The sequence below is a fragment of the Biomphalaria glabrata genome, chromosome 2, assembly GCF_947242115.1.
Source record: "Biomphalaria glabrata chromosome 2, xgBioGlab47.1, whole genome shotgun sequence".
NCBI classification, from domain to species: Eukaryota; Metazoa; Mollusca; class Gastropoda; family Planorbidae; genus Biomphalaria; species Biomphalaria glabrata.
This window is the reverse complement of record NC_074712.1, coordinates 4,510,511-4,538,465: the sequence shown is the minus strand read 5'-3', so window position 1 is coordinate 4,538,465 and position 27,955 is coordinate 4,510,511. Positions and strand designations below refer to the sequence as shown.

General features: G+C 37.0%; 1 protein-coding gene across 1 annotated transcript; it reads right to left on the bottom strand.

Moving 5' to 3' along the window:
- Positions 1–1,579: 1,579 nt before the first annotated feature.
- LOC106079969 (transmembrane protease serine 9-like) lies at positions 1,580–26,015 on the bottom strand. Its single transcript, XM_056022161.1, has 12 exons — positions 25,884–26,015; positions 22,867–23,084; positions 20,387–20,611; positions 18,862–19,066; positions 17,850–17,966; positions 16,254–16,338; positions 10,899–10,960; positions 9,283–9,497; positions 8,162–8,386; positions 4,364–4,568; positions 3,115–3,234; positions 1,580–1,674 (listed from the first exon to the last, which is right to left on the bottom strand). Exons 1-12 carry the CDS (start codon positions 25,921–25,923, stop codon positions 1,580–1,582), a joined length of 1,812 nt encoding a protein of 603 aa, XP_055878136.1. The 5' UTR covers positions 25,924–26,015.
- Positions 26,016–27,955: the final 1,940 nt, after the last annotated feature.

The following is a 27,955-nucleotide window of genomic DNA, read 5'->3' as shown; positions in this document are numbered from 1 at the left end:
TACACACACTCCATAACACAGTCTCCGGAGCATTGTCATATATATTTTATATCTGAAGTATATTATTGTGCGTGATGACGTAACGTCTTGGTAGTGGAGTTGATAGAAGATGTCATTAACTTCGTGTGTTATTACGAACGAATTGATTACGTATGTGGTGGTATAACAACAAGTGAGGATCATAAATGCATGCAGTATATTGGGGTTGACATTAGATGGGGAAAAGTAAAGGCGGTTGGTCGTTGTGCTGGCCATATGACACGCTCGTTAACTGTAGGCCACAGAAACAGATGACCTTTTCATCATCCTGCCTATAGATCACAAGATCTGAAAGGGGGAACTTTTTTAAGGTGTAATAAATTCATGTACAGTAGAGAATCGTTTATCCGGACGTCAGTTTTCAGGAACATCAAATATCCGGACTGCTACTTTTATTTTGAAACACGGTCTCGTAAATGTGCAGCAAGGGATCTGTGATTATGGATTTCTATTATTGTAGGCTGCTAGTCATAACGCTTTGTTCTCCTGTACATTTTACTTTAATTTTATGTTTACCTACAGCACGTTACCTCCTTATGAATTGTTTTTATATTACTAATGAAAAGGACCCATTTATTACATTCCACATTCGGTTATCCGGACGATCGATTATCAGGACAGATTCTAGTACCAGTTACTCTCGATAAATAACGTTTTATTTCAGTATAATGAAGACTTAACTTCTCGATGGTGTAATTCAGTCATTCCCAAACTTATTCCTTAACGGAACACTTCGCACATTCTGAGTATTTAGCGGAACACTTTGATTATTTAAAAAAAAAAGATTAATTCACGTGGTGGCCTACTAGTCAGATATTCCAATAATTCGTCAAACACCTTTTCGGGCCTCGCGGGACACTAGGAATAGTTTGGGAGACACTGGTGTAATCGATAATTATTGTTCACAGTTCGATATTTTGTTATGAACATATTTTTTTTCTGAATCTAAACAACTTTCGAATCTCTGTGTCATATGAGATAATTACTCAAAGTATTTCAACATAAGTATTGTTGTAACTCTCTAAGGCAGGCACTCAACGAAAGACAGGTCGGCAACAGTAAACGATGTATTTATTTATTATAACTAGTATAAGCATCAACAATGGTAATAGTTACTAGTTAGACTTGGACGTCTGCTATAAAGTCACAGGGAGTAATATGTCTTAAGTTCTAAGAGTCCTACTTCATACCAGAACACAGAACAGACCACCGACACACTTCCCAGTGTCACTCCAGGTCTCCCACACAGTTTCCTAGTATCCCACAGGACAGCACTCAGCACCAGACTGTTCAGACTCCCATGACTTCTAGCCGGCTCACAACAGTCCTTCTTCCTGTCTCTATATGTCTTTCACTAGTCGTGTTCAGTAGTGCTCAGATGCGCACCATTAGTGTAGCGCGGGATCGGAGTTACAACAGTATTAATAAAAACAGTTGAATATGAATAAAAAACACTACATTTATAATTGTGTTTAATTTCTTTATTTCTTTATTTTGTCCAAGCTGACTACTGAAGAAATAGTTTTGGTTTAGACATGAGTCAATAATTCTCTGCCTGACTGTCAAACAAGTTTTTGTACTTGTTAATCCAGTTAATGTAGCCTGGAACTCTTGTGTACACTGAGGGATAGTTAGCTATGGAAAGAAAGAATAAAATATTGTTTAAATACTTAAAAATAAACAAAACAGGGTTTATATTAGGTGTACTTGTATCAGTTAATTTATATGAGTCTGTAATTAAATTTGTAACAAATGTAGACTTACAACAAAAAAAAAGTTTATAAAATATAAAAAGAGGGAACGAGCTGAATTCGAGCCCATGGATCAAGCCTTCTTAATAAGCTTCTCATGCCAACACGTTAACCACTCTGCTAGAGAAGAGCTTACGAGCATGGACGATTGTGTAGCTGTTTATGGTTTCTTTAGTCTCGTCCTATTTTTCAAGTTTGTGTTCACTAAGACTCAGGCGACGACATGTAAAGGGGACTAATTCAGATATATCACCACTTCAGTCAATTACAATTTCTTTCCGTTGTTCGAGATACCAAACAAAATAACTTATTACCAATAGTCAATTAACTAATTAGTAAAAAGTTTTTGTATTGATTCTTGTGTTTTCAGGTAAAAGAAATAACTGTACAAAACTTCAGATTGATCAGAAATGGAGTGTGGGAGAAATAACGTGTGCAAACTTTTTACTAGACAGACAGACAGAGTTGATATAAGCTTTGTAAAACGAATATATTTCGCAGGAAGTTAAAATAACAACGAATTCATTTAAAAGGAGTTCAGATGTGACATGAGATAATCTAATTTCAGTTTATTTTATGAAATATAAATCAATAAAAGAAAATAATAAAGTCTCACTAAAGTAAAACTATTTATTCTATAGAAAATTTTTTTTTAAGAACGTGAAGGAGTATGGCTGGAAGGGTATGTTAGATTTATTAAACCCAAATTTAATGTCTATTATTTACCCTAAATCTATCTATCTATCTATCTATCTATCTATTTCTATCTATCTATCTATCTATCTATTTCTATCTCTCTCTATATCTATCTATCTATCTATCTATTTCTATCTATCTATCTATCTATTTCTATCTATCTATCTATCTATCTATCTATTTCTGTCTATCTATCTATTTATCTATCTATCTATCTATCTATCTATCTATCTATCTATCTATCTATCTATCTATTTCTATCTATCTATCTATTTCTATCTATCTATCTATCTATCTATCTATCTATTTCTTTCTATCTATCTATCTATCTATCTATCTATCTATCTATCTATCTAATCAATTATGTTTTCACAATTAAGTGATGCTTTGCGTTTTTATCACAAATAGAAACGATTGATCTTCTTAATGTGTAAGATATTATTTAACACCATTACTGCTGTGCTGTATGGCATCTGCGTTTACAGATGCCCAACCTGTGACCGCAGCTGTGTATCAAAGATTGGTCTCTTTAGTCACACAAGAAGTTGCAAAGGGAGTAGACTAGCACTTAAGAAGTAAAATGCCTCAGATGATTTAGAACTCTAGCTGTTTCGCTACCACTACTTACTGTCACATGGATCCCAGCCATAAGATGTGACACCCAGGAGATAGAGCTTGTTTTGGTGTTTGCACGTCAGAGGTCCTCCACTGTCGCCGTTACATCCTCCCGGCGTGTGTCCGTCATCACCTTGTCAAAGAGAAAGGAACTTTTTAGGGGGATGGAATATTTAAATGACTATATAGATTAAAAAAAAAACAACAACACAAAAACAAGCACATTATTTTAAATATCGTTAAAAAACCAAAGCGCCTCTTAGCAAAAGAACTATACACTTACAACTGCATCTCTTAATAATATAGAATTTATTTCCCTTTTCAATATCAAAAATATTAACTGTCCATAATTAATTGACTAATTTGTTATTGTTTTCTCATTGGTTCATGTTTTGTTAGGTGCTTAAAATAATGTTTTTAAGTTTCCACTTCATCCAATAATGGGTCATGGGTCATTGTTTTACCAGACAGACAGACAGACAGACTTGATAAAAGCTTGGTGAAAATGTCATATGAAAACGAGATCCTTAAACTGTAAATATCCACGCTTTTTTCTCTAATAGCAAGCAACAACACGAGTTTAGTCCTAACCAATCAATACACTGCCTATATCAGACACTTTTATGATGGTGGTTATTCACAGTTATCTACACTTTGTTTACCATTTTTCATAATTTCTGTTTCCGGTTTTCATTCTGTAAGCAATAAAAAAAGAAAAGCAGTATCTTAGAAAAAGAAGAGAAAGCGCTTTGAACAAATGCGGGTGCGATATAATGGAACCTAAAAGAAAAACGAAACTAAAACTATTTAGACGCGTTGGGAAAAATAAAAGGGAAATATCGATGTAGGAAAAATTTCCACTGGTGGACATGGAAAATGTTTAGATGTAAGATAAAATCATTTTTACTGGTCCAATTAAATGGAAGTTCAAATGATTCAAAAGACCACCTTAGCGTACTAATGTAACAAAAAACAAAATAGATGCAAATACGAACAGCATTCACACATGTCCCAAATATTTTGTACTAATTACAGTTTCAAATTTGTCATTATTTTGTATCTTTCCCATGCTATATCCAGGGGCGTAGCTAGGAATTTGCCATTATTTGTTAGACAGGGGTGCTTGACCTCTTTGGGGCCCCTTCATTTTGCATAATATTGAATATTCAATGTAAAAAAACACTCATTTGGGAGGATTTTCAAATTCTGCCTCCCCCCACCCTAGCTACGCCTCTGGCTATATCCCTGCAATAGTGACCTACTTTCTCCCTTCACACAGACGTGATTTCTGTTGATGATCATATTCGATTCCTTGTTGACAGCGTAGCACTGTTCGTACGTCCATTTTCTCATGTTGGCCTGGAGCAGCACTGGGGAAACTGGGCCACCGCCATAGATGCGTCCCCAACCGGAAATGACGCAGATTTCGTTGTCGAAACTCAAACCAGGTGGAGCTATTTTTATGGGCTTTTACCCGTTGAAAGAAATGACACAAATATTTTTTATATTTGACATTTAGATTATTTTAAATTACTTTTTTTTTTATATTATTTACAAATTTCTATTTCGAAATGTGCCCTGGATGTGGCAAAATATGTAGGTCACAGCTGGGACTGCGCAGCCACGGGAAATACTGCCTCACTGATCTTCAGACTCGAAGACTAGCCTTATTATTATTTCGACATCTAAGATATATATATATATATATGTATATAAGACTTAAGTTCATAAGGGATACAATGATTTAATGAGGCAAGGAATATTTTATTTTAAAGTATCATTTTATAGATCAAAAATATTTATTTTAAATTAATCAATAAGTTACATAAGTTTACAAAAAAATGTGTACTTTAAACGTCAGTGTATAATGTGTATTTCAAGGTACGAGATGCAATAAAGAACAGAAAAATGATAGTTAATCACGTTGAAATATAAATATTGTTTAACCAGTCAATGTCTGTAGCAATTCCAACCAAGAAAAAAATGTTTTATAAATATATAAATGTTATAAATACATTTTATGTTGTAGAGCTTCTTATCTTATCTTATCTTATCTTATATAATACAGACGTTACTTCAAAAAAGAGGATGATTACGTCCTACGAGTCATGCATTCAGTCATGCATGTTAACCAATGACGTAAATTCTGCCGTCACTGGTTTTCATGGCTAGCTCAGGCAACTCATTCCATGCTCTAATAGCACTAGGGAAGAAGGAGTATTTGTACAAATTTGTCCTAGCATATGGGACGAGGAATTTGCCTTTATCTTTGTGTCTTGCTGAGTATTTTATTTTAATTTTGGCACCTTGGACAAACATATAAACAGGCACGCTTTCAGTTCAATGAATAATAAAAATTTTCATGTCTACAAATACTCAATAAAAAGTTTACCATTCAAACTATTTTATAATCTTTATGTCTATGGCCACCTTCAATAGCGCAGCCAGAATGAATCTTGTCAAAAATAATAAGCTGCCAACTTGAGAGTTAACTATAAATGGATCAACGATGCCCCCTCCCCCCTCACAGCACAACACACGCACACAACATCACCATATTTAAAGGATCTTTTTGAACAGAAATGTCTAAGAAAAATCGAGAAAATCTTGGAAGACAACAGCCAACCGCTCCATCTTAACTCCGTCGATTCGTCGCGAAGTGGGCGACTTCTGTCAATCAAGACAAGAACCGAGCGGTACAAAACTCGTTCGTGCCTTACTCGGTTAGACTTTATCAACGCCACCCTTTGAACAGGAAAAGGACCAAGATGCCTGTGTGCAGTCGCTGAATGAACTCTTTATGTTGTGTCTGTTCTATTTATGTGTATGTTTCTGTTGTGTTGTCTGAAAGGAGTCCTTGTAATCACAACAAATTTCCATAAGGATCAATAAAGCAGTCTTAATCTTAGCCTTAGTCTTAGTCTCAGTCTCAGTCTTAGTCTTAGTATTATAGTCTTAATCTTAGTCTTAGTCTTAGCCTTAGTCTTAGTCTTAGCCTTAGTCTTAGCCTTAGTCTTAGTCTTAGTCTCAGTCTCAGTCTTAGTCTTAGTATTATAGTCTTAGTCGTAGTCTTAGTCTTAGTATTATAGTCTTAGTCGTAGTCTTAGTCTTAGTCTTAGTCTTAGTCTTAGTCTTAGCCTTAGCCTTAGCCTTAGCCTTAGTATTAGTCTTAGTCTTAGTCTTAGTCGTAGTCTTAGTCTTAGTCTTAGTCTTAGTCTTAGCCTTAGCCTTAGCCTTAGCCTTAGTATTAGTCTTAGTCTTAGTCTTAGTCTTAGTCTTAGCCTTAGTCTTAGTCTTAGTCTTAGTCTTAGCCTTAGCCTTAGCCTTAGCCTTAGTATTAGTCTTAGTCTTAGTCTTAGTCTTAGTCTTAGCCTTAGTCTTAGTCTTAGTCTTAGTCTTAGTCTTAGCCTTAGCCTTAGCCTTAGCCTTAGTATTAGTCTTAGTCTTAGTATTAGTCTTAGTCTTAGTCATAGTCTTAGCCTTAGCCTTAGTCATAGTCTTAGTCTTAGTCTTAGCCTTAGCCTTAGCCTTAGCCTTAGTATTAGTCTTAGTCTTAGTCGTAGTCTTAGTCTTAGTCTTAGTCTTAGTCTTAGTCTTAGCCTTAGCCTTAGCCTTAGCCTTAGTATTAGTCTTAGTCTTAGTATTAGTCTTAGTATTAGTCTTAGTCTTAGTCTTAGCCTTAGTCTTAGTCTTAGTCTTAGCCTTAGCCTTAGTCATAGTCTTAGCCTTAGCCTTAGCCTTAGTCATAGTCTTAGTCTTAGTCTTAGCCTTAGCCTTAGCCTTAGCCTTAGTATTAGTCTTAGTCTTAGTCGTAGTCTTAGTCTTAGTCTTAGTCTTAGTCTTAGCCTTAGCCTTAGCCTTAGCCTTAGTATTAGTCTTAGTCTTAGTATTAGTCTTAGTATTAGTCTTAGTCTTAGTCTTAGCCTTAGTCTTAGTCTTAGTCTTAGTCTTAGTCTTAGTCTTAGCCTTAGTCTTAGTCTTAGTCTTAGTCTTAGCCTTAGTCTTAGCCTTAGCCTTAGTATTAGTCTTAGTCTTAGTCTTAGTCTTAGTCTTAGCCTTAGTCTTAGTCTTAGTCTTAGTCTTAGTCTTAGTCTTAGCCTTAGTCTTAGTCTTAGTCTTAGTCTTAGCCTTAGCCTTAGCCTTAGCCTTAGTATTAGTCTTAGTCTTAGTATTAGTCTTAGTCTTAGTCATAGTCTTAGTCTTAGTCATAGTCTTAGCCTTAGCCTTAGTCATAGTCTTAGCCTTAGTCATAGTCTTAGTCTTAGTCTTAGTATTAGTCTTAGTCTTAGTCATAGTCTTAGTCTTAGTATTAGTCTTAGTCTTAGTATTAGTCTTAGTCTTAGTCATAGTCTTAGTCTTAGTCTTAGCCTTAGTCTTAGCCTTAGCCTTAGCCTTAGTCTTAGTATTAGTCTTAGTATTAGTCTTAGTCTTAGTATTAGTCTTAGTCTTAGTCTTAGCCTTAGCCTTAGTATTAGTCTTAGTCTTAGTATTAGTCTTAGTCTTAGTCATAGTCTTAGCCTTAGCCTTAGTCATAGTCTTAGCCTTAGTCTTAGTCTTAGTCCTGTCTTAGTCTTAGTCTTAGTCTATCCACCCTCTCCAGACAACCGATGTGTCCACGGGTGTTGATACGGCTTAGGATCAGGGACGACACAGGTTCTGACACATATTACTAGAAAATCTGTTATTGATTGTGATTCTCTGATTTGTATAAACCTTTCAGCCATTGGTATTAATACACCAGAAGAAACAAACAAAAACTTGTTTAAAAAAAAATGAAGGGAAAGAATCCCACAATTACTACCATATCTATATAATACCAGATTAATATCCCATTTTCTATATAGATCTAAAACGAAATTAAATAATTACCACCAAATTATTAACTAATTGGTCAATTTTTTTTATCGATTCAAGTGCTGGTGTCGAAAATGAACAATTGTGCAAAGTTACAATATGATCCGAGAATGGGAGGTGTTAGAAATATCGTGTAGAAGATTTGTACCCAACAGAGTGCTTTATATAAGCCTTGTAATAAAATAATTAGGTGCTTTTCAACCTACCTGTACATTGTCGTTGTACGTGATTGGCGTGCTCAGAAAGATCAGCCCAATATCGTTTGGGTAGCCAACACTTTCATCAATGAGAAAGTCTTCATGTAGTTTGACGGCAGAAATGTTGAGAAACTGAGTGTACTTCAGGACTGGAGCCGTTAAATCCATCGAGCCGACCTCTAGCCTCATCCGATTTGGGGGGAATGACATCAAGCAATGGGCCGCAGTGACTAACTGGTGATAGCCAAAATATTATTACAGAATTTTTGTTACTTGAGGCTTTGAAATGGTCAAAGTCTTATACATTTCTAAGCTCTTCTTGCTTTAGTGCATAGCGCTGATTTAAATAATGTTAATATAGAATATATATTGTGTATACATTTCATGTACATGATTATTATAATATTCAATGACCAAAAAAAAAGGATTAAATAAATGTATAAATTGGAGAAGATTAGGGTATGAGAATGACCACACTCTATGGATGGCTGCCTAGTCGTGTGGTTAGTGCTTTAGACTATCGTGATAATGGTATCTGGTTTAAACCTTGTTCGCCGCCGTCCCCCACAGAGAGAGTGGAGGCTAGGACTTTAATGTAATAACCTTTAATTCTGAAAGAACATTTGAAGCATCAAAATAAACCAAAATAAAGCTAGAAAAACTGTGATAATTTTCTTTAGAAATATCTTATCTTTCTCTGGCTCTCTTTTTTTCTCCCTCTGACAATCTCTACTTTTTATATTTCTCTCTCTCTCTATATATATATATATATCTTTCTCTCTCTCTCTCTCTCTATCTATCTCTTTCTCTACCTCTCTCCTCTTTCCCCAGTTTTCTTTCTCCACTTCTCTGTCTGTCTACCTCTCTCTCTACTTTTCTCATTTCCTCCGCCCATCCTCTCTTGCTCAAACCCTCTCACTCTCTCTACTCGTTCTCTCTCTCTCTATTTCTCTAATGTCACTTATGGTATAGCGTGCACGTTTATACACACAGACGCAATGACAACAAGGTAAGCCAAATAATAGCAAGCAAACATTCATGGGCCTATGACAACATAGAACACTCCCCCCTATCTCTCTCTCTCTCTCTCTCTCTCTCTCTCTATCTATATATACATAAACTAGCCTTACCAAATCTCTTGCTATGATGACCGCGCCACAGTTATGGTACCATGCATTGCGGTAGAAGACCTGGAGAGACGCCTGGTACGGGCGTGAGAAGAGCTCTGAAGGGACGCCATTGACGATCCTGGATCCGGGACCTTCCACGAACGTCCTCTCCAACTCTGGTTCCTGCTCAGCTGGGAGGTACGCTTTGACTGGAATGGATCCAGCCGCAGCTGTAGCTGTAGCTGTATGAGACAGTGTAAAAATAGATACAGGCGCACGCAGTTTGTGACTCATACATTAAAATTTTTCTTGTTTTAGTTTACGAACTAGAGACAATAAGTTTTAAAATGCAGTAGATCTATAATAGTACTGAAAGATTAACCCATAAGTGTTTAAGACAGTTGAAGTGAAGTCAAGAAACATTTATTTAATAGAATGGACTTAATGGGTTAAGGGAATGATGTGTCTCAGATTAATTAAATCATATTTTGTAATGGGAAAAATGTTAGTTAGAAATCTATAACAAGAAGCCAGTTTGGTTTATCTCAAAGAAGTAAGAGAAAATTATAAGCTGTTGTTGTTGTGATAACGATGTCGTCCGAGATTAGTATTTTAACCCTCGTCTCCCAGCTGACGTGTTTCATTTAGAGTCAATGGCGGGCATTCTCGCTCAAGCAATTTGACGCAATGTGTCATAAGTAGACATAAATGTATAATGTTGTGGCCGATCTAGTAATACTTTTCCCCCAAAGTTATGCATAGATTATCAAATGTCTAGAAACATTGTTGTGAGTTGTTTTTGAAATACAAGAACTTTATCGAGTTTCTTTTTCTACCTCTAACAGAAGTGTAAGCTAATAGGAACAAAGAGCATGCAAAATATGAAAAAAAAAAAAATTTTAAGTTCACTTTCTGCCATATCTCTATATTTTTATCTCCCCTTTTGCTATATAAATCACAATTCATGAATTACCACTAATTAAATAACTAGTAAGTTAATCTTGTTATTGATTCGTGTGTTGTCATCGACAAGCATGATTGTGAGAAATTTCAACCTCATCCGAGAACGAGAAATCGGAGGGAAAAAAAGTGCATTGCATAATCCATCCACACAGACAGACAAAAGGGAGTTAATATTACATTTTACACTTTAACCTTTACCTTTACCTATCCCTTAGTCTGTTGGGCCGTTGGGGCACCGTGCAGGACTCGTCGAGCGTCTCTCCATTCCTTCCTGTCTTTTGCCTTAGAACCTTTTTCAATTCTTTTATGTCGTCCTCCCATCGTTTTCTCTGTCTGTCTCTTCTTCTTTTTCCTGGTACTGTTCCCTGAAGGAAGGTCTTTGCGAGCCCCGAAAAGCTTTTAATATGGCCATAGATTTTTAGCTTGCGTTGTTTTTTTTTTACCATAGTTAGCAGGTCATCATGGGGGTCCGATCTCTGCAGTTTGTGATGCGGTCTTTGAATTTGATACCGAGGATCCTTCTGTAGCATCTCAATTCCATTGCTAGGATACTGTAGTCCTGCAGTCAGCGTCCAAGACTTAAGTCTTGGGGTTAATATAATCTTTGTAAAAATATAATAGTCTTTGGAAAGCTCAGAATAAAATAAGTAGACATACAATGGTCGTTCACTTACCAACGAGAAACAGAAGACCTGAAAACCAAATCATTTTCCTTGCAAGGGAAGTGCACTCATCACTTTAGCCTTACAGGCATTTATATTACATACTGTATCTGAAACGTGTAGAGTTCTCTGCCCATTGAAGTTTACAACTAAATTATAAATTATGACTTGCCACAGAAAGTTACAGTTTGACTTAGAGGACAGCAAGCACTAATGGGTTAAGGGCATGGTCTGTTAACTAGGGAACCACATAATCTGTTACCTAATTATACATCAGCCTTGGTGGAGGGATGGACAGTGCGCCATTGTTAATTATTTTACAACTCCGCCTTGTACTTTAGTGCAGTATTCGAACCTACATTGGCCAATGTTGTCTTGAAATATCTTAAAATGTCTTAAAATGTATTGAAATGTCTTAAAGTGTCTAGAAATGTATTGAAGTGTCTTGAAGTATCTAGAAATGTCTTGAAATGTCTCGAAATGTCTCTTGTCTTTGGTGTAGTTTTATTTCGTTATAATCTGTTTTTTAGAAGTAACATATAAATAAAAAGAAAAACATTTCCACTTAAAAATTGTTGAAAAACTCAATGTGAATAATATCTGATCAATATGTTTCGCTAATACAATCCTAGTGTTAGGAATTTTCAATGAAACCATACATCCAGAGGCGTAGCTAGGGTGGGAGCTGGAGGAGGAGACTTTTAAAAGCCCCCCCCCCGGGCCTTCCCTCAAGATTGTCCAAGTAATGAGTGTTTGTTATGTTAAATATTAAATATTACGCAAAATGAAGCCCCCGCACCAAAGAGGTCAAGCCCTCCGGATCCCCAAATGATGGCATTTCTTAGCTAAGCGACTGCGTTTACTAGGTGGTAAAGCGCTTGGTTTCTGAACCGGTGGTCAATAATATTGACTGCTCTTTTGGCCTTACAAAAATCTTCTGACCACAAAGTACTGTTGGTCAAACGCACAGCACTTTTTACCACACAGCACTGCTGACTTTTGACCGAACAATACTAAGCTAGCTACTCAATAATGTTGACCACGCAGTACTGATGATTACAGAGCACTTTTAATCACAACCACTTTACTGACCACACAATGCTGTTGGTCCCACCTTTCTCACGATGTCGTAAATTATCCACAAGTGCGTTGTACTCACGAATCAACTAACGCTCCTTGTTTTTTAGATAAAGGTGACGACCCAGATTACTTCCCTTGGTGGCCACATTGCCGGATAGGATCACTGACACATTCGAATTGAAACATTTATTAGTTTGCCAAATGGAATACACAGGAAACGTTTACGAATCTATATTTTCTTATGTAGGAACGTCTGTAATTTATAAGATAAGATAATAAACATTAGTATGATTTCTTAAAACAAAGAGGAGACAAAAGCCCCGTTGAATTTAGATATTCTCTTGTTTAATTTAATAGATGGATATGAGGGTACTCAATGAGGAGGTATCGTTAAGACAAGCTCTATATTGTTTATATGGGAGGTTAATTGTCTTTATGTTCCTTTACATTTTTTTTGTACACTATTTTAGCAACATTAGAATATGAGTTTTAAATTATGACCGCAGACCGAGTCAAGAAAAGTAGGTCACACAGAGAAAATAGATGTTTTTTTGTTGTTGTTTTTTTGGTAAACACTATTTGAATTCAGACATGTTCAAATAGTGAATACACGCAATGATGTGTAGCTGATATAAAGACCATACTGTCTAGTCTGGTTAATCAGACCACATTGGGACGCGATCGTTTTTGTTGAAATAACCGACATGTCTTTTAATCGGATCTGACCTTAAACTAGATAGTCGGTATATTGAACTTATAAGGGGCGTGTTCGATTAATCGGTGGTCCGATTAACCGGTGTTCCGATAAACAGGATTTGAGTGTCAATGGTCTAGTAGACTCTAGTACAGCGGTTCTCAACCTTTTATTCTCGGCGACCCCTTTTTAACCCCCCCCCCTTGCCGCGACCCCCCTCCCCCCGACACTCACATACAGCAAAAGAAGAGTAAACAAATACAATCCATATTTTCGATGGTCTTAGGCGACCCCTGGCAAATCGTCGCGACCCACAGGTTGAGAACCCCTGGTCTAGTATATTAAGATTAAAAAACGTTAAGTAAACAAGATTGTTTAGTACCGGAACTAATTAAGCAAATAACTTGAACATCTCACGATCCTTGCAAAATTCTCGTTTCTGAGTGCCATGAATAAACTCTATGGGGCAGAGTGTTTATTTATTACAGAAATATTTTACATTACAAAGAAAATCCGCTGCCGAGGACTGACATAGAAGGCGAAAAAGCAAATCTAGATTGACCTCAGGCGAACGGTTATGTCTGCGCTACGTGTGACAAAATATGTAGGTCACAGCTGAGGCTGCACAGCCAGGGGAAATACTGCATCCTTCATTAATCTTCGGATTCGAAGACAAGCCTTGTTATCATTATTTTAAATTACGATGCCACCTTCAAACGGGCACAAAATGTGACTATATGATATAAAACATAAAAAGAAGAAATGAGTTTTTTCTTCAAGAACAAATTAAATTTAGCGATAGTGCATACAAATTGTCAATAATAAAATTGAATCATGCTAGAATGACATCAATGCTTTTCTAAATCAGTCCTATAATATTCCGCAGCGTATGAATGTGAATGTGGGAAGCGTGGTCGAGAGGCTAAGTGCGCATGAACTTGGCTTGTCTTGGCTACATAGAAAGGGTCTCGAGGTTCGACACCCGACTCGGCAGAGTTGTGTTTACAGTGCCCCCTCCCCCCAAATTGGTCTCACAAATGAGATTGGACCAAAGCGCTCTGAGCATGCTCTAAGCATGAAAGTAGTGCTATATAAAGGCTATAATAATTAATAATAATCGTCTGTTGAACTTTTCCACCGTTCTCTTTAAAATTCAATCTTCTGAGGGTAAATGCCACAGAACTGAAAAAAAGAGACAAATGGGTTTTTACTATTCACAAGTCAACACTCAGGCAGGTAAAAAGAAGAAACTCCTCAATAATGTCAAATAATAATTTGTTTTCTGATCGTCTTTCCTGTTTGTGCCGCTTTGGAGGCAGGCTACAGACTTCGAGCTAATTAAATGTCCATTGGTCTTTCGCAGGGTGACATGTTATTTGCTTTGATATGAATACATCTTGTCCTCTGTTTATAAAGTTCTTGTTTTCAGCTTTGCTACGCACTTTTTAGTTGGCAAGTTCTTTTATATTTTTGAGAAAAAAAAAATCTAATGTTTAAAATGAGTATAGTTTCAGATTAGACTTACAGATATGTATATCACTATTTTGCTTAGTTGCATATTTATTGTCTATAAAGTATGTACCGCCTTAACCAGTAAACTTCGAGCAGGAGGGGCTCGTTAGCCATTGCTGGCTACCCACCTAGGAGAAGAAAAATTCAAACCTCTGTTTCCTTGCAGCTGTATCCAATCATGGGAAATGATTCGGGAGTCAACCCTGAGGAAACACCAGGTGCTGGCGACCCTAAAGCAGTTTGCAGCACCCAGTGCTACACCCTGGCAGAACCTTGTTGATGTCTAAGAGCTGAGCCGAAGGCTCTTCGAGCTCTAAGTTTGAAAAAAAACCTGTTTGGACGCCAAACAGTAAAAAAAAACAAACCTGTGTGAACACACAGTTCTGTTTGGGAGAGACCCTAGACAATGCCTATGTAAGGCATTGCTGTTGACCGATGCGTTCGGCCCCCGACACGTCGACTAGAGACACGGCCGAAGGCCGAGAATGCACCGGGGACTTCTGCCATTTTCCTTCAATGTACCAAGCTAACTGTGCGGGATCCGCCATTTATGTAACGGTCCCTTTGAGGAACAGCGCATGGATTGGTGACGTGTTTGTGGGGACTTTATTGCAACCCCGCCCGTGCAATGAGTGGACTCTCGTCTACCCGTGGGCATCCCCACGGGAGTCCTGTGTTACTACCCATTTAGCCTAGCCAATTCCTCAAATGGCCGTTTCCACGCGGGCGCCACGATGAGGCAGGGCAACGTGCCCGCGTCTGGCAGAACCTTGTTGATGTCTAAGAGCTGAGCCGAAGGCTCTTCGAGCTCTAAGTTTGAAAAAAAAACCTGTTTGGACGCCAAACAGTAAAAAAAAAACAAACCTGTGTGAACACACAGTTCTGTTTGGGAGAGACCCTAGACAATGCCTATGTGAGGCATTGCTGTTGACCGATGCGTTCGGCCCCCGACACGTGGACTAGAGACACGGCCGAAGGCCGGGAATGCACCGGGGACTTCTGCCATTTTCCTTCAATGTACCAAGCTAACTGTGCGGGACCCGCCATTTATGTAACGGTCCCTTTGAGGAACAGCGCATGGATTGGTGACGTGTTTGTGGGGACTTTGTTACAACCCCGCCCGTGCAAGGGGTGGACTCTCGTCTACCCGTGGGCATCCCCACGGGAGTCCTGTGTTGCTACCCATTTCGCCTAGCCACTTCCTCAAATGGCCGTTTCCACGCGGGCGCCACGATGAGGCAGGGCAGCGTGCCCGCGTCTGGCAGAACCTGCGACGCCGCTGACCCCAAACTGTATCGACACAGCGTTCCTTTAGATACGTCAGGAGAGAGAGGAGCTGATGTGTGGGCGACATCGTTCCGACCAAGCTAATGCCCAGGCATTCATCTCATTTTCCATCAGATGATCCATAGTCGCTTCGGGACTGAAGGAGGCCATAGTATAGGCCATAGGGCTTGCTTATATAAGGGGACATAACTTATCGAAAATTCTTTACATAGGGAAAAAAAATCCTAATTTATCTCCCTTAGACTATTGCAAGATCACACGTACTAGTTTGCAATATAGTATAAATAAGTAAGATAATGTCTTTAATTTCACGAAGGATGCTATGTACATATTTTAGGTGACCACAAAAACACAGTAGCGACCTGAATTTGTTACTAAAAATGATGGAGAAAATGCCGTTGTGTGTAAGCTTTAATAACGACAACATATAATATTACTTTGTTATTATAAAGAATTACCCTTTGTGTCAGGATTTTGTAATTTTACATAATTCACAAATTGTAAGACAAATTTCCATACGGACAATAAAGATTATTATTATTATTATTATTGTTATTATAATAACAATAATAAATGAAAATAGCAATAATTTCTTAAGATCTATAGGTTCCTAAAAATGTGTGTTTTTTTATTTTTAAAAATAATGTATTTATGTCGATTAAAAAAAAATTAAACTAAATTATCTAAAAGAATTACAATTTCAGATATATTTTTTAAATATTTATTCAGACACTAAACACACACACACACACATTGAGCTATTGATAGTTTTGCCAAGAAATCATTTGCTTTACTGTTTATAACTTTTGCCCGAATGTTTGTTCTTGTTTATCCATCTGGTAAAGCCTGAGACTCTGCTGTACACTGATGGGTAAGTCACTGTGGACACAGTTTTAAAAATTCCTCTTATTGGCTAACACTTTTCTTCAAGAACCAAAATGTAAACAGGAAAATATTTTTTTTAAAGTACTCTAAAAAAACAAAGTTTTTATTAAGCTTACTTGTATCAATTAGTTCGGATTAGTCATGTAATTAAATTTGTAATATATCTAGACTAACAATAAAAAAAAAAGCATTTATAGAAATCATTGATGTAAATTCGAACCAGTGGACTAAAGCTTTCTCAGACTTCTCGAGCCAACGCGGTAACCACTCTGCTAGCGAAAAGTTTCGCGTCTGGCGGAAAGGGCTAAGCTCTGGTTATGTTGACCTGGACAAAGCAGCTGGGGGGGGGGAGGCGTATATACCTTACAGTGTCTTATTTAATACGGACATACAATGCTTATTATAAATGACCTAAAACTGTTCCTTGAGGTACACCTGAGTTTACTGCTATTGGTGTTGATTTAGAGCCATTTATTATTACAGTTTTTTTCTCTTATCATAAAATCCTGAATACACTGTTGCAATGAACCATCAATGCCAAAATATTTTCATTTGAAGCATGCAGTGGTGGTGAGACTTTGTTCAAAGTCTTAGAAAAATCTAATAATAAACTTTTTGAAAAATCATCAATTAGTCCTTTGTGTTGTGTTTCACATGATCTCTATCTCTTAAAGCCGTGTTGGTATGGAGTAAGGACATTATGGTTGTTTGTTCTACTCCGTTGAATCATTTGTCTAAGTTCACAACTATTTCACAATTTAATTAAAATATGCAAACCTCTTTTATAAAACACCAACGAAGGGAGATAACACTAGATTTGTTAATAATGAAGTTAAGTGCCCTTAATGATTGTACTTTTTAACTACCTCCATAGCATTATCAACAACAAAGTCAGATATTTATAACAAATAACATTTTTATCGCATTGGGTGGAGTGCATACCTCATTTACTTACCTCATTTACATACCTCATTTGCATTTTTAATTTATACCAAATTTGTTTGAACTTCAGGAGATATAAAAAAATACCCACAGCAAATTAATTGAAACATGATAGTAAGGCATGTCAGTCTTGATTCGAGTTAATGTAGTATAATATTGTAATAATAAGGCTTGTATTCGAGTTAATGTAGTATAATGTTGTAATAATAAGGCTTGTATTCGAGTTAATGTAGTATAATGTTGTAATAATAAGGCTTGTATTCGAGTTAATGTAGTATAATGTTGTAATAATAAGGCTTGTATTCGAGTTAATGTAGTATATTGTTGTAATAATAAGGCTTGTATTCGAGTTAATGTAGTATAATGTTGTAATAATAAGGCTTGTATTCGAGTTAATGTAGTATAATGTTGTAATAATAAGGCTTGTATTCGAGTTAATGTAGTATAATGTTGTAATAATAAGGCTTGTATTCGAGTCAATGTAATGTAATGATGTTATAATAAGGATGTCTTCGAGTCAACGTAATGTAATGATGTAATGAGATTAACAAAACGTCTATTACCATTACACTTCTCGAACCCATAGGATGAAACGCCCAACAAATATCGCTTATGAGAACCACAAACCAGAGGTCCGCCACTGTCACCGGAGCAAGCGCCAGCTGGAGTCTCGTCATCACCTGAAACAAAATAGATAGCACCTGTATATTAACACCTTATATGCAACTATGTGCGCGCGATTATGTTAAGCTAAATGATGTAAACAAAAAAATATCAGGGGTAATTGATCAGGCGCTTTGAATAAAATCCCAATATACATTAGAAATTTTCAATTGGAAATTTGCAGATGAGTTTCTTGAGCCCCAGAAATACATTATGGAAGCCTTTCAGTCAGTCTGACGCTCGTTTTATCGTATCCACAAAAAACATTTGACATTCACATCATCTTCCCTATAACCTTAGTTAGGCCAATAATAGAATATGCATCCTCTGTTTGGGACCCCTCAACTCAAGAAAACATTAAGAAACTGGAACAGACACAAAATAGAGCAGTGAGATTCATAACAAACGAATATTCACATTTGACTAGAGTAACACCTTTAGTAAAATCACTAAATTTAGAAAGCCTTCAGGATAGAAGACTTAAAAGTAAAGTAGCAATGATACATAAAACACTGAACCATAATCTTCAAATACAAAAACAAAATTTAATAAAATACTCAGAAAGACACAAAGATAAAGGCACATTCCTCGTCCTATATGCTAGGACAAATTTGTACAAATACTCCTTCTTCCCTAGTGCTATTAGAGCATGGAATGGGTTGCCTGAGATAGCCAGGAAAACAAGTGACTTGACGGAATTTAATTCATTGGTTAATATCCATGACTAAATGCATGACGCGTAGGACGTAATCATCTTACTTTTTGAAGTAGCGTCTTTATTATATAAGATAAGAAGCTAAACCACATGGTCTGAAAGGGAAACTTTACATTACTTAAAAGTTGTAAAAAAAAAAGCTATATAAAAAATACACATTAAAAAAAAAAGAAAAATATATATATCACGTGACTTACTAAGGCCTCCCACGCACACGTGATTTTTGTCTATAGACACGTTGAACTGTTGATGAAAGTTGTAGCAGGCTCGGTAGGTCCATTTCAACACGTTGGCTTCTCGAAGTTCCGTAGGTGTAGGGGAGTTAAAAGACGTGCGGCCCCAACCGGAAATGACGCAAATTTGGTCGTCAAACGTTTTCCCAGGCGGGGCTATCTTGACTGGCTGGAGGGGGGAAATAAATCAGTTTATTTAGAAATGTATTCAAATCGATCAGGTGCATAAATCAGTAAAATATTTGATTATTATATGATTATATAAGATACGAAGATAAGAAATCTTAGAATACTAACATACACGTAAGATAAACAATGCAAATTTTGAATTTTAAGCTGTATCCACCAAGGTTAGTTGTCACTAATTGTTTCACTTCCAATTATCTTCTTTTTTTTTTGTCTACTTTCCCTACTATTTTAGTTCGCAAACTCTTCATGGATCAAAAAGTACTCTGGGTGGAAAAATACAACAGGACTGGTATTTCGAAAAACGACTCTAACGATTTCAAATATATTCGACATTTTATTTATATCTTTAGTAAACAAAATAAAATGCTGATTGGTCACACAGTGAAAAATTCGACCGTTAAATTTTTTTTTTTTCAAAACTGTGATGTCAAAATTAACTTGTACTTATTAATATGTCTACATGCTTAATATGTACTCGTTTATCTTCACTCTTACATTCTCGGACTATGTTGAGGCGTTTCAGAATGGTTTAATGTTCCTAACAAATTTTTATTTTTAATTTAACAAGGAATTAAATAATTGGTTGTAATCAATTAATTTTGTTTGATTTAAAAAAGGAAATTAAATCATAAAATAGTTGGAGATTTGATTGTAGATGTGCCGTTCCGTCTATAGCTAAGCTTAGTTTGCTTAAAAATAATTTTTTTATATATATTTAGCATGTTTTATTTTAAACACACTTGTATTGGGAATTACTGTTCTTCATGCTAATGTTTCTTTACATCAGTAGATAGCTAAGTAAATAAACAAACTTTCCTGAAGGTTTTGTGTACACCAGTACAACTCTATAAAAAATATATTATCTGCAATGATAATAGAAAAGCTTGATTATGCAGAGCTCCCTTGAAAGACTCCTTGCAATAATTATGCATTACAAGAAAAATAATTTTTATTTTTAATAGATTTCAAAGTGTGATCGTGGAACTTTACTTATGTTAAAGTAGTGAAGTGAGATGGTGAGTAGAGGGAGGGAGGGAGGGAAAGAGGGAGGGGAAAGAGGGAGGAAGAGGAGAAAGAAAGAGAGAGAATGAGAGAGAAAATGAGGAAAAGACAGAATAAGAGAAATGGGAATTTGCGAATCTCTGTGTTTTCACGTTCCATAAATACTTTCATTTCTATATTGTCTGCACTTGTCACTTTGGCAGCCCCTGCAGCACTTGAGCTTTGGGACAAAACAAATAGAAATGGCTAAATTGTAACGAATTGTTGCATTGAATGTGCATGCAGGTAGCTGTTTTACCTGTACGGCTTTGTTATAAGTCATGCGCTTCTTCAGTCGTACGAGCCCAATGTCGTAGGCATACCCCTGTGCCTCATCTCCTGTAAACTGTTCATGGGGCTTGACGGCCCCTACCTCTAAAACCTGGCTGTACGCTGTAGCATTAGACGCCAGACTGGTGGATCCAACCTCAACTCTCAGCCATTCAACAGGGAAGACACTGAGACAGTGAGCGGCAGACACTAACTGTAAATAAAACGCAAAAAAATATCTTGTTGAAAAGAAATATAATGAAACAAGGTTACAAAAGACAGTTTGTGTGGAAACACAAACTCAAAATCGGACCCCAAAGTGATCCACCCAGGCAGGCTTCAATATTTTCAGAAAGAGCATCCGAATGAAATTATATCAAAGACAAATGAGAGATAAGAATGGGAAAAGAAGGTTAACAGATCTTGTGTAGTGCCCCAACGGTCCAGCAGATCAAAGTATAGGTGAATGTAAAGTTAGATGTGAACCTGGCCTAACTAGTTCTTGTGGTCTATAGGGCAGATGATGTAAAGTTCATCTGTTTTTGTGGCCTACGGTTAACGAGGGTGTCATGTAGCCAGCACAACGACCAACCGCCTTTACTTTTCCCCAACTAATGTCAGGTACCCATCAGAACTGAGTGGACTCAGAGGCGCCCAAAGATTCCAAAGTTGACAATCCCAGTCTTCACCAGGATTCGAACCCGGGACCCCCGGTTTTGAAGCCAAGCGCTTTACCGCTCAGCCACAGCGCCTCCCCTGGCCTAACTGATGTCTTATAATTAATCTAATTGTTTTGAAAAGGCTAACTTATAATACATACTAATTAGCTTTTTCTGTTTAAAAAACTGCTTGCATAATTATCTGATTTAGATTTAGATTAGATTAGATTTTTCGCTTTCAGAAAAAAAATAGTAGCCGTTGCATCAGAACTTTGAATGGTCTAAAATATTGTGATGTCGGATTTTCAATATCTTTTTTAGTTTACGAGATCTAAACGGGACGGACGGACAGACGGACAGACATTTCACACACATCTAATAGCGTCTTTTCCCCTTTAGGGGCCGCTAAAAATAGAAATGTCTTTGGATAATTTTGTATCAAAATAGTTGCATTAAACAGGAAACAAAATAAATAAATAATTTACAAAACAAGCCACAGAAATAAAAAATACTTTAAAAAGCAAAGCCTATCTAGGGAAGGAGCCGCTAAGTACTGCATTTATGAGCCGCTCAGTACTGCATTTATGAGCCGCTAAGTACTGCATTTTATATGAAAATTACGGGGTTTATCTCAATGTCTGCTATATGAAACAAAATTAATAAATTAGTTCTAAATGATTAATTAGTTGGTTAATTTTTGGATTAGATTTCAATATTGTTATTGACTATGAATAATTATGCAAAATTTCAACTTGACCCGTGGAAAGGGAAGTGGGACGAAAAAAAACGTGTTGAAATGGGGGACTAAAGCCATATATATATATATATATATATATATATATACATATATATGGCTCCTTTTGTCTCGAAAGGCAATGGATGCGCCCAAATGAGTCACTGGTTTTGGCTTAATCTTGAGACGGGGCAGAATCTGGTGTGGCTAATCAAGCCAATTCTAGAACGGCAGACTTTGCCACAATTCGTACATGTGTATGCCTCTGATTTAGGGCTAGCAGACAGGGCAGCTTTCTTTTTATCCCTCTTGATTAAAGCCGCTTCAATTCTTTTGTTCTCAGCAAGGGTTGTCCCAGCACAGTCTGTCTCCATGCACTCCGGTCTTTGGCTATGTTTTCCCACTTACTTTCGCTGATGCCTGAGGCTCTCATGTCTCGCTTGCAGACATCTCTATATGTTAGTCTTGGGCGGCCCTTGGGTCTGACTCCTTCCACAAGCTCAGCATATAAGATATCTTTCGGGATTCTGCCATCTGGCATGCGGGTGACATGTCCGAGCCAGCGTAATCTTCTTTGTGTCAGGAGAGCATACATGCTGTTCATATTAGTATAGTATATTCATTATATATATATATAAACACAAATAATCAACTAATTGTTCCATGTTTTTATTGATTCACGTCATGTCATGGTTAATGAATGACTGTGCAAAGTTTTAACTTCTTCCGAGAATGGGAAATGGGAGAAAAAAACATGTTCAAACTTTTTTACCAGACAGACACACAGACAGACACACAGACAGACACACAGACAGACACACAGACAGACAGAGTGAGTTGATATACGGTTTGTAATAAAGCTTATATTAAGTTAAGTAAGATTGCTAAGAAACCGCCTCTATGTAGAGATTACCTTTATAAAGCATTAGTCGAAGTATTAAGTTTAGCACTGCAGTATTAAAATGACATGACACAAAAACAAAAAGCACAGGTATTCTGTGCAACAGGGTAAGCGTGTACCTCTTCAGTGTATAAATAAATATCTATTTAGATAATATATGTTTTAGAAAAACGTACCAGGTCACGGCCAATGACCACCGCCCCACACAGATGGTACAAACGATTGTTGAACCAAACTTGCAAAGATGCCTGGTATGGACGAGTGTACGGCTTTGACGGGTCACCGTTGACGATCCGAAGGCTTGGAAACGGGTCAAAAGTTCTTGGAATCATGTTGTCTTCTACGTCGGGGATGCGGAACGGTGCAGATGGAGCTACTGTTCGGATAACCAAACCTTGAATAAATTATGTTAACCATTATTTTGTTAATAAATTGATCACGTGACGAGGCATTGGAAAGATGGGTAAGAGAAACAAAAGAACGGAAAAGTCCAATTTAAATTTAAAAAAAAAGGTTATCCGAAGTGGAAGAACTCGGCCTTAAAACTATACCAACCAATAATTTATAAGTTATTTCCCTTATTCGATATCAACCAAAATAATGAATTAACAAGTGAGTATTTTTTGGTTTATTAAGTCATGTTTTGATAAGTAGAATAGATCCTCGTTTAAAGTATCAAGTTGAGCGAATAATGCGTGAGGGAGAAATAGCGTTAACAATTATTTAAAGAGACGAAACCCAACAAATTTAGTCATATCTGTGAATACTGAAGTATTAGTTTCCTTTGTTGGTATCAAATAAAATAATAAATTACCGGTAATTAATTAGCTAATTTGATACTGTTTTTAAATGGATTCATGTCTTGTCTATGCCAATGAATAATTGTGGAAGTTTTAACTTGATCTGAGAGTGGGTGTTAGAGAGAGAGAGACAGACAAACATAGTGAGTTGATATAATAATAAGGCTTGTCTTCGAATCCGAAGATTAGTGAGGAATGCAGTATTTCCTGTGGCTGCGCAGTCCCAACCGAGACCTACATATTTTGCCACACCCATGGCAAGCATAACCATTGTCCGCATGTGGTCGATTTAGATTTTCTTTTCCGCCGTCTTCGTTTGTCCTCGGCAGCGGATTTTCTTTTGGTCTCAAATGTGTATCCCTCTTCCTTCGTGAATGACCTCCAACTGTCTCGTTCTGAGGCGGCATGCCACCAGGTTCTCTCTTCTATGTCAGCCAAGGAAAGCTGACGCCTAAGCTGATCTTTGAAGCGTTTCCGTGGGGCGCCTCTGTTACGTCGAGTTGATGTAAGCTTTGTAAAAATAAAGATAGAGATAGAAAGAAGAGGATGTAGATAATGAGAGAGAGAAGAACGCGAGAAGACATAAAGACTTAGAAGTTTAAAATGGCCTAGAAACAGACAAGACGTTTGGAAAATTGAAAGAAAGATCTCTAAAGCCTGTATGGATACTGTCTCCAGGATCATTCTATCAGAAGACAAACTGTATTCAGAAATGCTCTATGTGGAAACCACTGCGCAGTACATATCATACCTAAGACTGATTATCTGAATCCTCTAACGCGATATGAGAATTCGGAAGAAGAAAAAAACAACACATTTAGCTCATGCATTTTGTAGGTATACTTTATATATTTTTAAAAAAGACTCTAAGACTCAATCCTACATAAACAGTTTCATTATTATATGGATTAAAGTAAAATTCCTCTTTCAGACCTTGCGATAGGGAAAATGATGTAAAGGTCATCTGTTTCTGTAGCCCACGGTTAACGAGGGTGTCATTTGCCCAGCACAACGACCGACCACCTTTACTTTTCCCTAACTAATAACAGGTACAGGTTAGAGCTGGGTGGACTTAAAAAATCGCCCTAAAGATCAGCAAAGTAAAAAATCCCATTCTTCACCAGCATTTGAACCCGGGACATACGGCTCGGAAGCAAAGTGATTTACTGCTTAGCCAACGCGTCTCCTGTATATCGATTAAGTCAGTTAATAAAAGTTATATAACCATGGTAGAGGAAAACTGTAAACTTGTTCGAATGTAACTTTTATGTTTATGCCTATTAAATTATATCAAGTGGATATTTTACATTCATTCATTGGCCTCCTTCAGTCGTAGAACGACTATGGTTCATCTCAGAGCACACTTCCTCATGTGGCTGTGGGGCCCTATTTTGGAGAGACACTTCCGTCCACAGATAGAGCAGATTAAGGTGGCTTTTACTTAGGTGGTAGGGGAGTTGGCCGTTTTTCGGATGGTACGTTTTTCTTCCTGAGCTGAGACCCATGTACTTTCACTGTCCATAGCTTTCTTGGTCACTGTCTCTCTCCACCTGTTGCGGTCTAGAGCTATGTCTTCCCAATTGTCAGTATTGATTCGAGGTCACGTTTTATTACATCTATGTAACGGAGGTGGGGCGACCAGTTTTTCTTGTGCCAGTCGCGAGGTGACCATAGAGGATGACTTTCGGGATGGATATTTTACACATGTTTAAAAACGATACTTTAAAAAAAATCATATCATATACCTTGGTTGGTCGGTCGTTGTGCTGGCCACATGACACCCTCGTTAACCGTAGGCCAATGAATCAGATGACCTTTACATCATCTGCCATATAGACCACAAGGTCTGAAAGGGAAACTTTACTTTTTAACCTTACATTTACCTTTAAAAAAAAGGAGTCGCGGTGGTTGAGCGGTAAAGCGCTTGGCTCCCGAACCGGAGACCGGGGTTCGAATCCTGGTGAGAACTGTGGGTTTTTTATTTTCGGAATCTCCAGGCACCTCTGAGTCCACCCAGCTCTAATGGGTACCTGACATTAGTTATGGAAAAGTAAAGGCGGTTGGTCGTTGTCCCGGCCACATGACACCCTCGTTAACCGTGGGCCACAGAAACAGATGACCTTAACATCATCTGCCCTATAGCCCACAAGGTCTGAAAGGGGAACTATACCTTAAAAAACACATAATTTATTAATACTTTCTTTATTCTGTACACAGGAATCACCAAAAGAGCTAGCTATGTACAGTACATCCGTCATAGATGAGAATGTCAAATGATAAGATTTGTTTTTAACCGATTTGTAAATGTTTCCTTTTAATCAAAGTCCAGCGTGTAAACCCAAAGTTCCAATAACAATATCAAACTTAATTTACAATGGCAACAAAAAGCCTACCTAAGATCATGAAGAAGACGGCTGCTGAAGACCTCATCATGCCTGGAATCTTATAATCAACAGCATCTGATTCCTAGGGATCAGTTTACTAACTATCAAAAGTGTTTACGTGACTGCAGAGGTACGCATAGTGTAAAACATTTATAAGATACCAAACTTCAACTACTAAATACTTTCATTTCGTTTCATCGGAGTATATCAAACACTTCGCTTTCCTAGCCAAAACAAATAAATGTTTCTCAGTTGCTTTGTAGGTGTTTCAGTAGGCAATCTTTTGGGTACAGAATAAACTTAAAAATCAATTATTAACGCCAACAAAATAAGAGAGCATATTTTATAATCTATAAATTTAAAAGAAGAGTGAGAGATAGAGAGAGAAAGAGGGAGAAAGAGAGAGAGAGAAAGAGAGAGAAAGAGAGAGAGAAAGAAAGAGAGAGAGAGAGAGAGAGAAAGAGAGAGAGAAAGAGAAAAGGAGAGAGAGAAAGAGAGAAAGAGAAAGAGAGAGAAAGAGAGAGAGAAAGAGAAAAGGAGAGAGAGAAAGAGAGAAAGAGAGAGAGAAAGAGAAAAGGAGAGAGAGAAAGAGAGAAAGAGAAAGAGAGAGAAAGAGAGAGAGAAAGAGAAAAGGAGAGAGAGAAAGAGAGAAAGAGAAAGAAAGAGAGAAAGAGAGAGAGAAAGAGAAAAGGAGAGAGAGAAAGAGAGAAAGAGAAAGAGAGAAAGAGAAAGAAAGAGAGAGAAAGAGAGAGAGAGAAAGAGAAAGAAAGAGAGAGAAAGAGAGAGAGAAAGAGAAAAGGAGAGAGAGAAAGAGAGAGAGAAAGAGAAAAGGAGAGAGAGAAAGAGAGAAAGAGAAAGAAAGAGAGAAAGAGAGAGAGAAAGAGAAAAGGAGAGAGAGAAAGAGAGAAAGAGAAAGAAAGAGAGAAAGAGAGAGAGAGAAAGAGAGAGAAAGCAGTAAATACAATTATTCACGGGTTAAAAAAGTATGTTAAAGGAATCATCAAATGTGCAGTTTATTGAAATGTAAACAAATATATGAAGGAGATGTTTCGGACATAATAAACCAAATATTATATCTTAAAGCCTCGGTAAAAAAAAAACGGGCTTAGACAGTGTGTAAAATCTAGCTATAATATATAAACAAGGCAAAAGATCTTGCGTTATAAATTCAATTATATCTACGTAATATGTGCAGATAACTTCGCTTATTCGATATGAAACAAAATAATTAATTATCAATAATTAATTGACTAATTGAGTATTTTTGTTTATTGATTCATGTTTTGTTAGGTACAATAAATAAATGTTTAAAGTATCAACTTGATCGGAGAATGCGTGAAGGAGAAATAGCGTTGACAATTATTTAAGAGGACTAAACCCAACAAATTTAGTTCTATATGTGAATACTGAAGTATTAGTTTCCCTTGTTGCTATTGTAAAAAAAAAATATATCTAAAACAAAATATCAAGAGTATTTCATCTATTATCCGCCTTGATAGCTGCCTGGTGGTGCGTTATGCGCGCTGGGTTGTCATTCGGTCGTCTCTATGGCGCCGGGTTTATGATTAGCTGTCACATCATTGTTTGTGACATAAATTAGTGGGAATCACAATCCTTCTTCCCTAGTGCTATTAGAGTATGGAATGGGTTGCCTGAGGAGTCATTGCATGACTAAATGCATGACGCATAGGACGTAATCATCTTCTTTTTTAAAAAAAAACGTCTGTATTATATAAGATAAGATAAGGTATACCTTTTTGTTGTGTTTTACGTGAAAGTGAAAACCTAATCGAGAATTCTGGGTAGGAAATCTCGTTCTGGGAGTTAACCCACGTGGTCACAGAAATAGTAGTCGCCATGTTCTTTCAATAATTTAGTATCAGTTGAATATTTCATTGGATTTGTGTAACATGATATGTATTTCTTTACTGCGGAATTAGCCAGTTAAAGGTGTATTTTTTTTTTATAGTCAAAAAAAAGTAAACGTCTGCTATTTGAAGTCTTCATTGATGAATATTGATATCTGTTGTGCTGCGCTAATTTAAGTAGGCATACGAGGGAAATAAAGTAGTACACCAACT

Excerpts from the sequence above, each read along its gene's own strand:
- LOC106079969 (XM_056022161.1), bottom strand. The coding sequence starts at position 25,923 with ATGATGAGGTCTTCAGCAGCCGTCTTCTTCATGATCTTAG. Across the intron at positions 9,498-10,898 it reads AGGTCTTCTGTTTCTCGTTG|CTACAGCTGCGGCTGGATCC; the intron begins GTAAGTGAACGA and ends ATACAGCTACAG. Across the intron at positions 8,387-9,282 it reads TCATCATAGCAAGAGATTTG|TTAGTCACTGCGGCCCATTG; the intron begins GTAAGGCTAGTT and ends GGCTATCACCAG.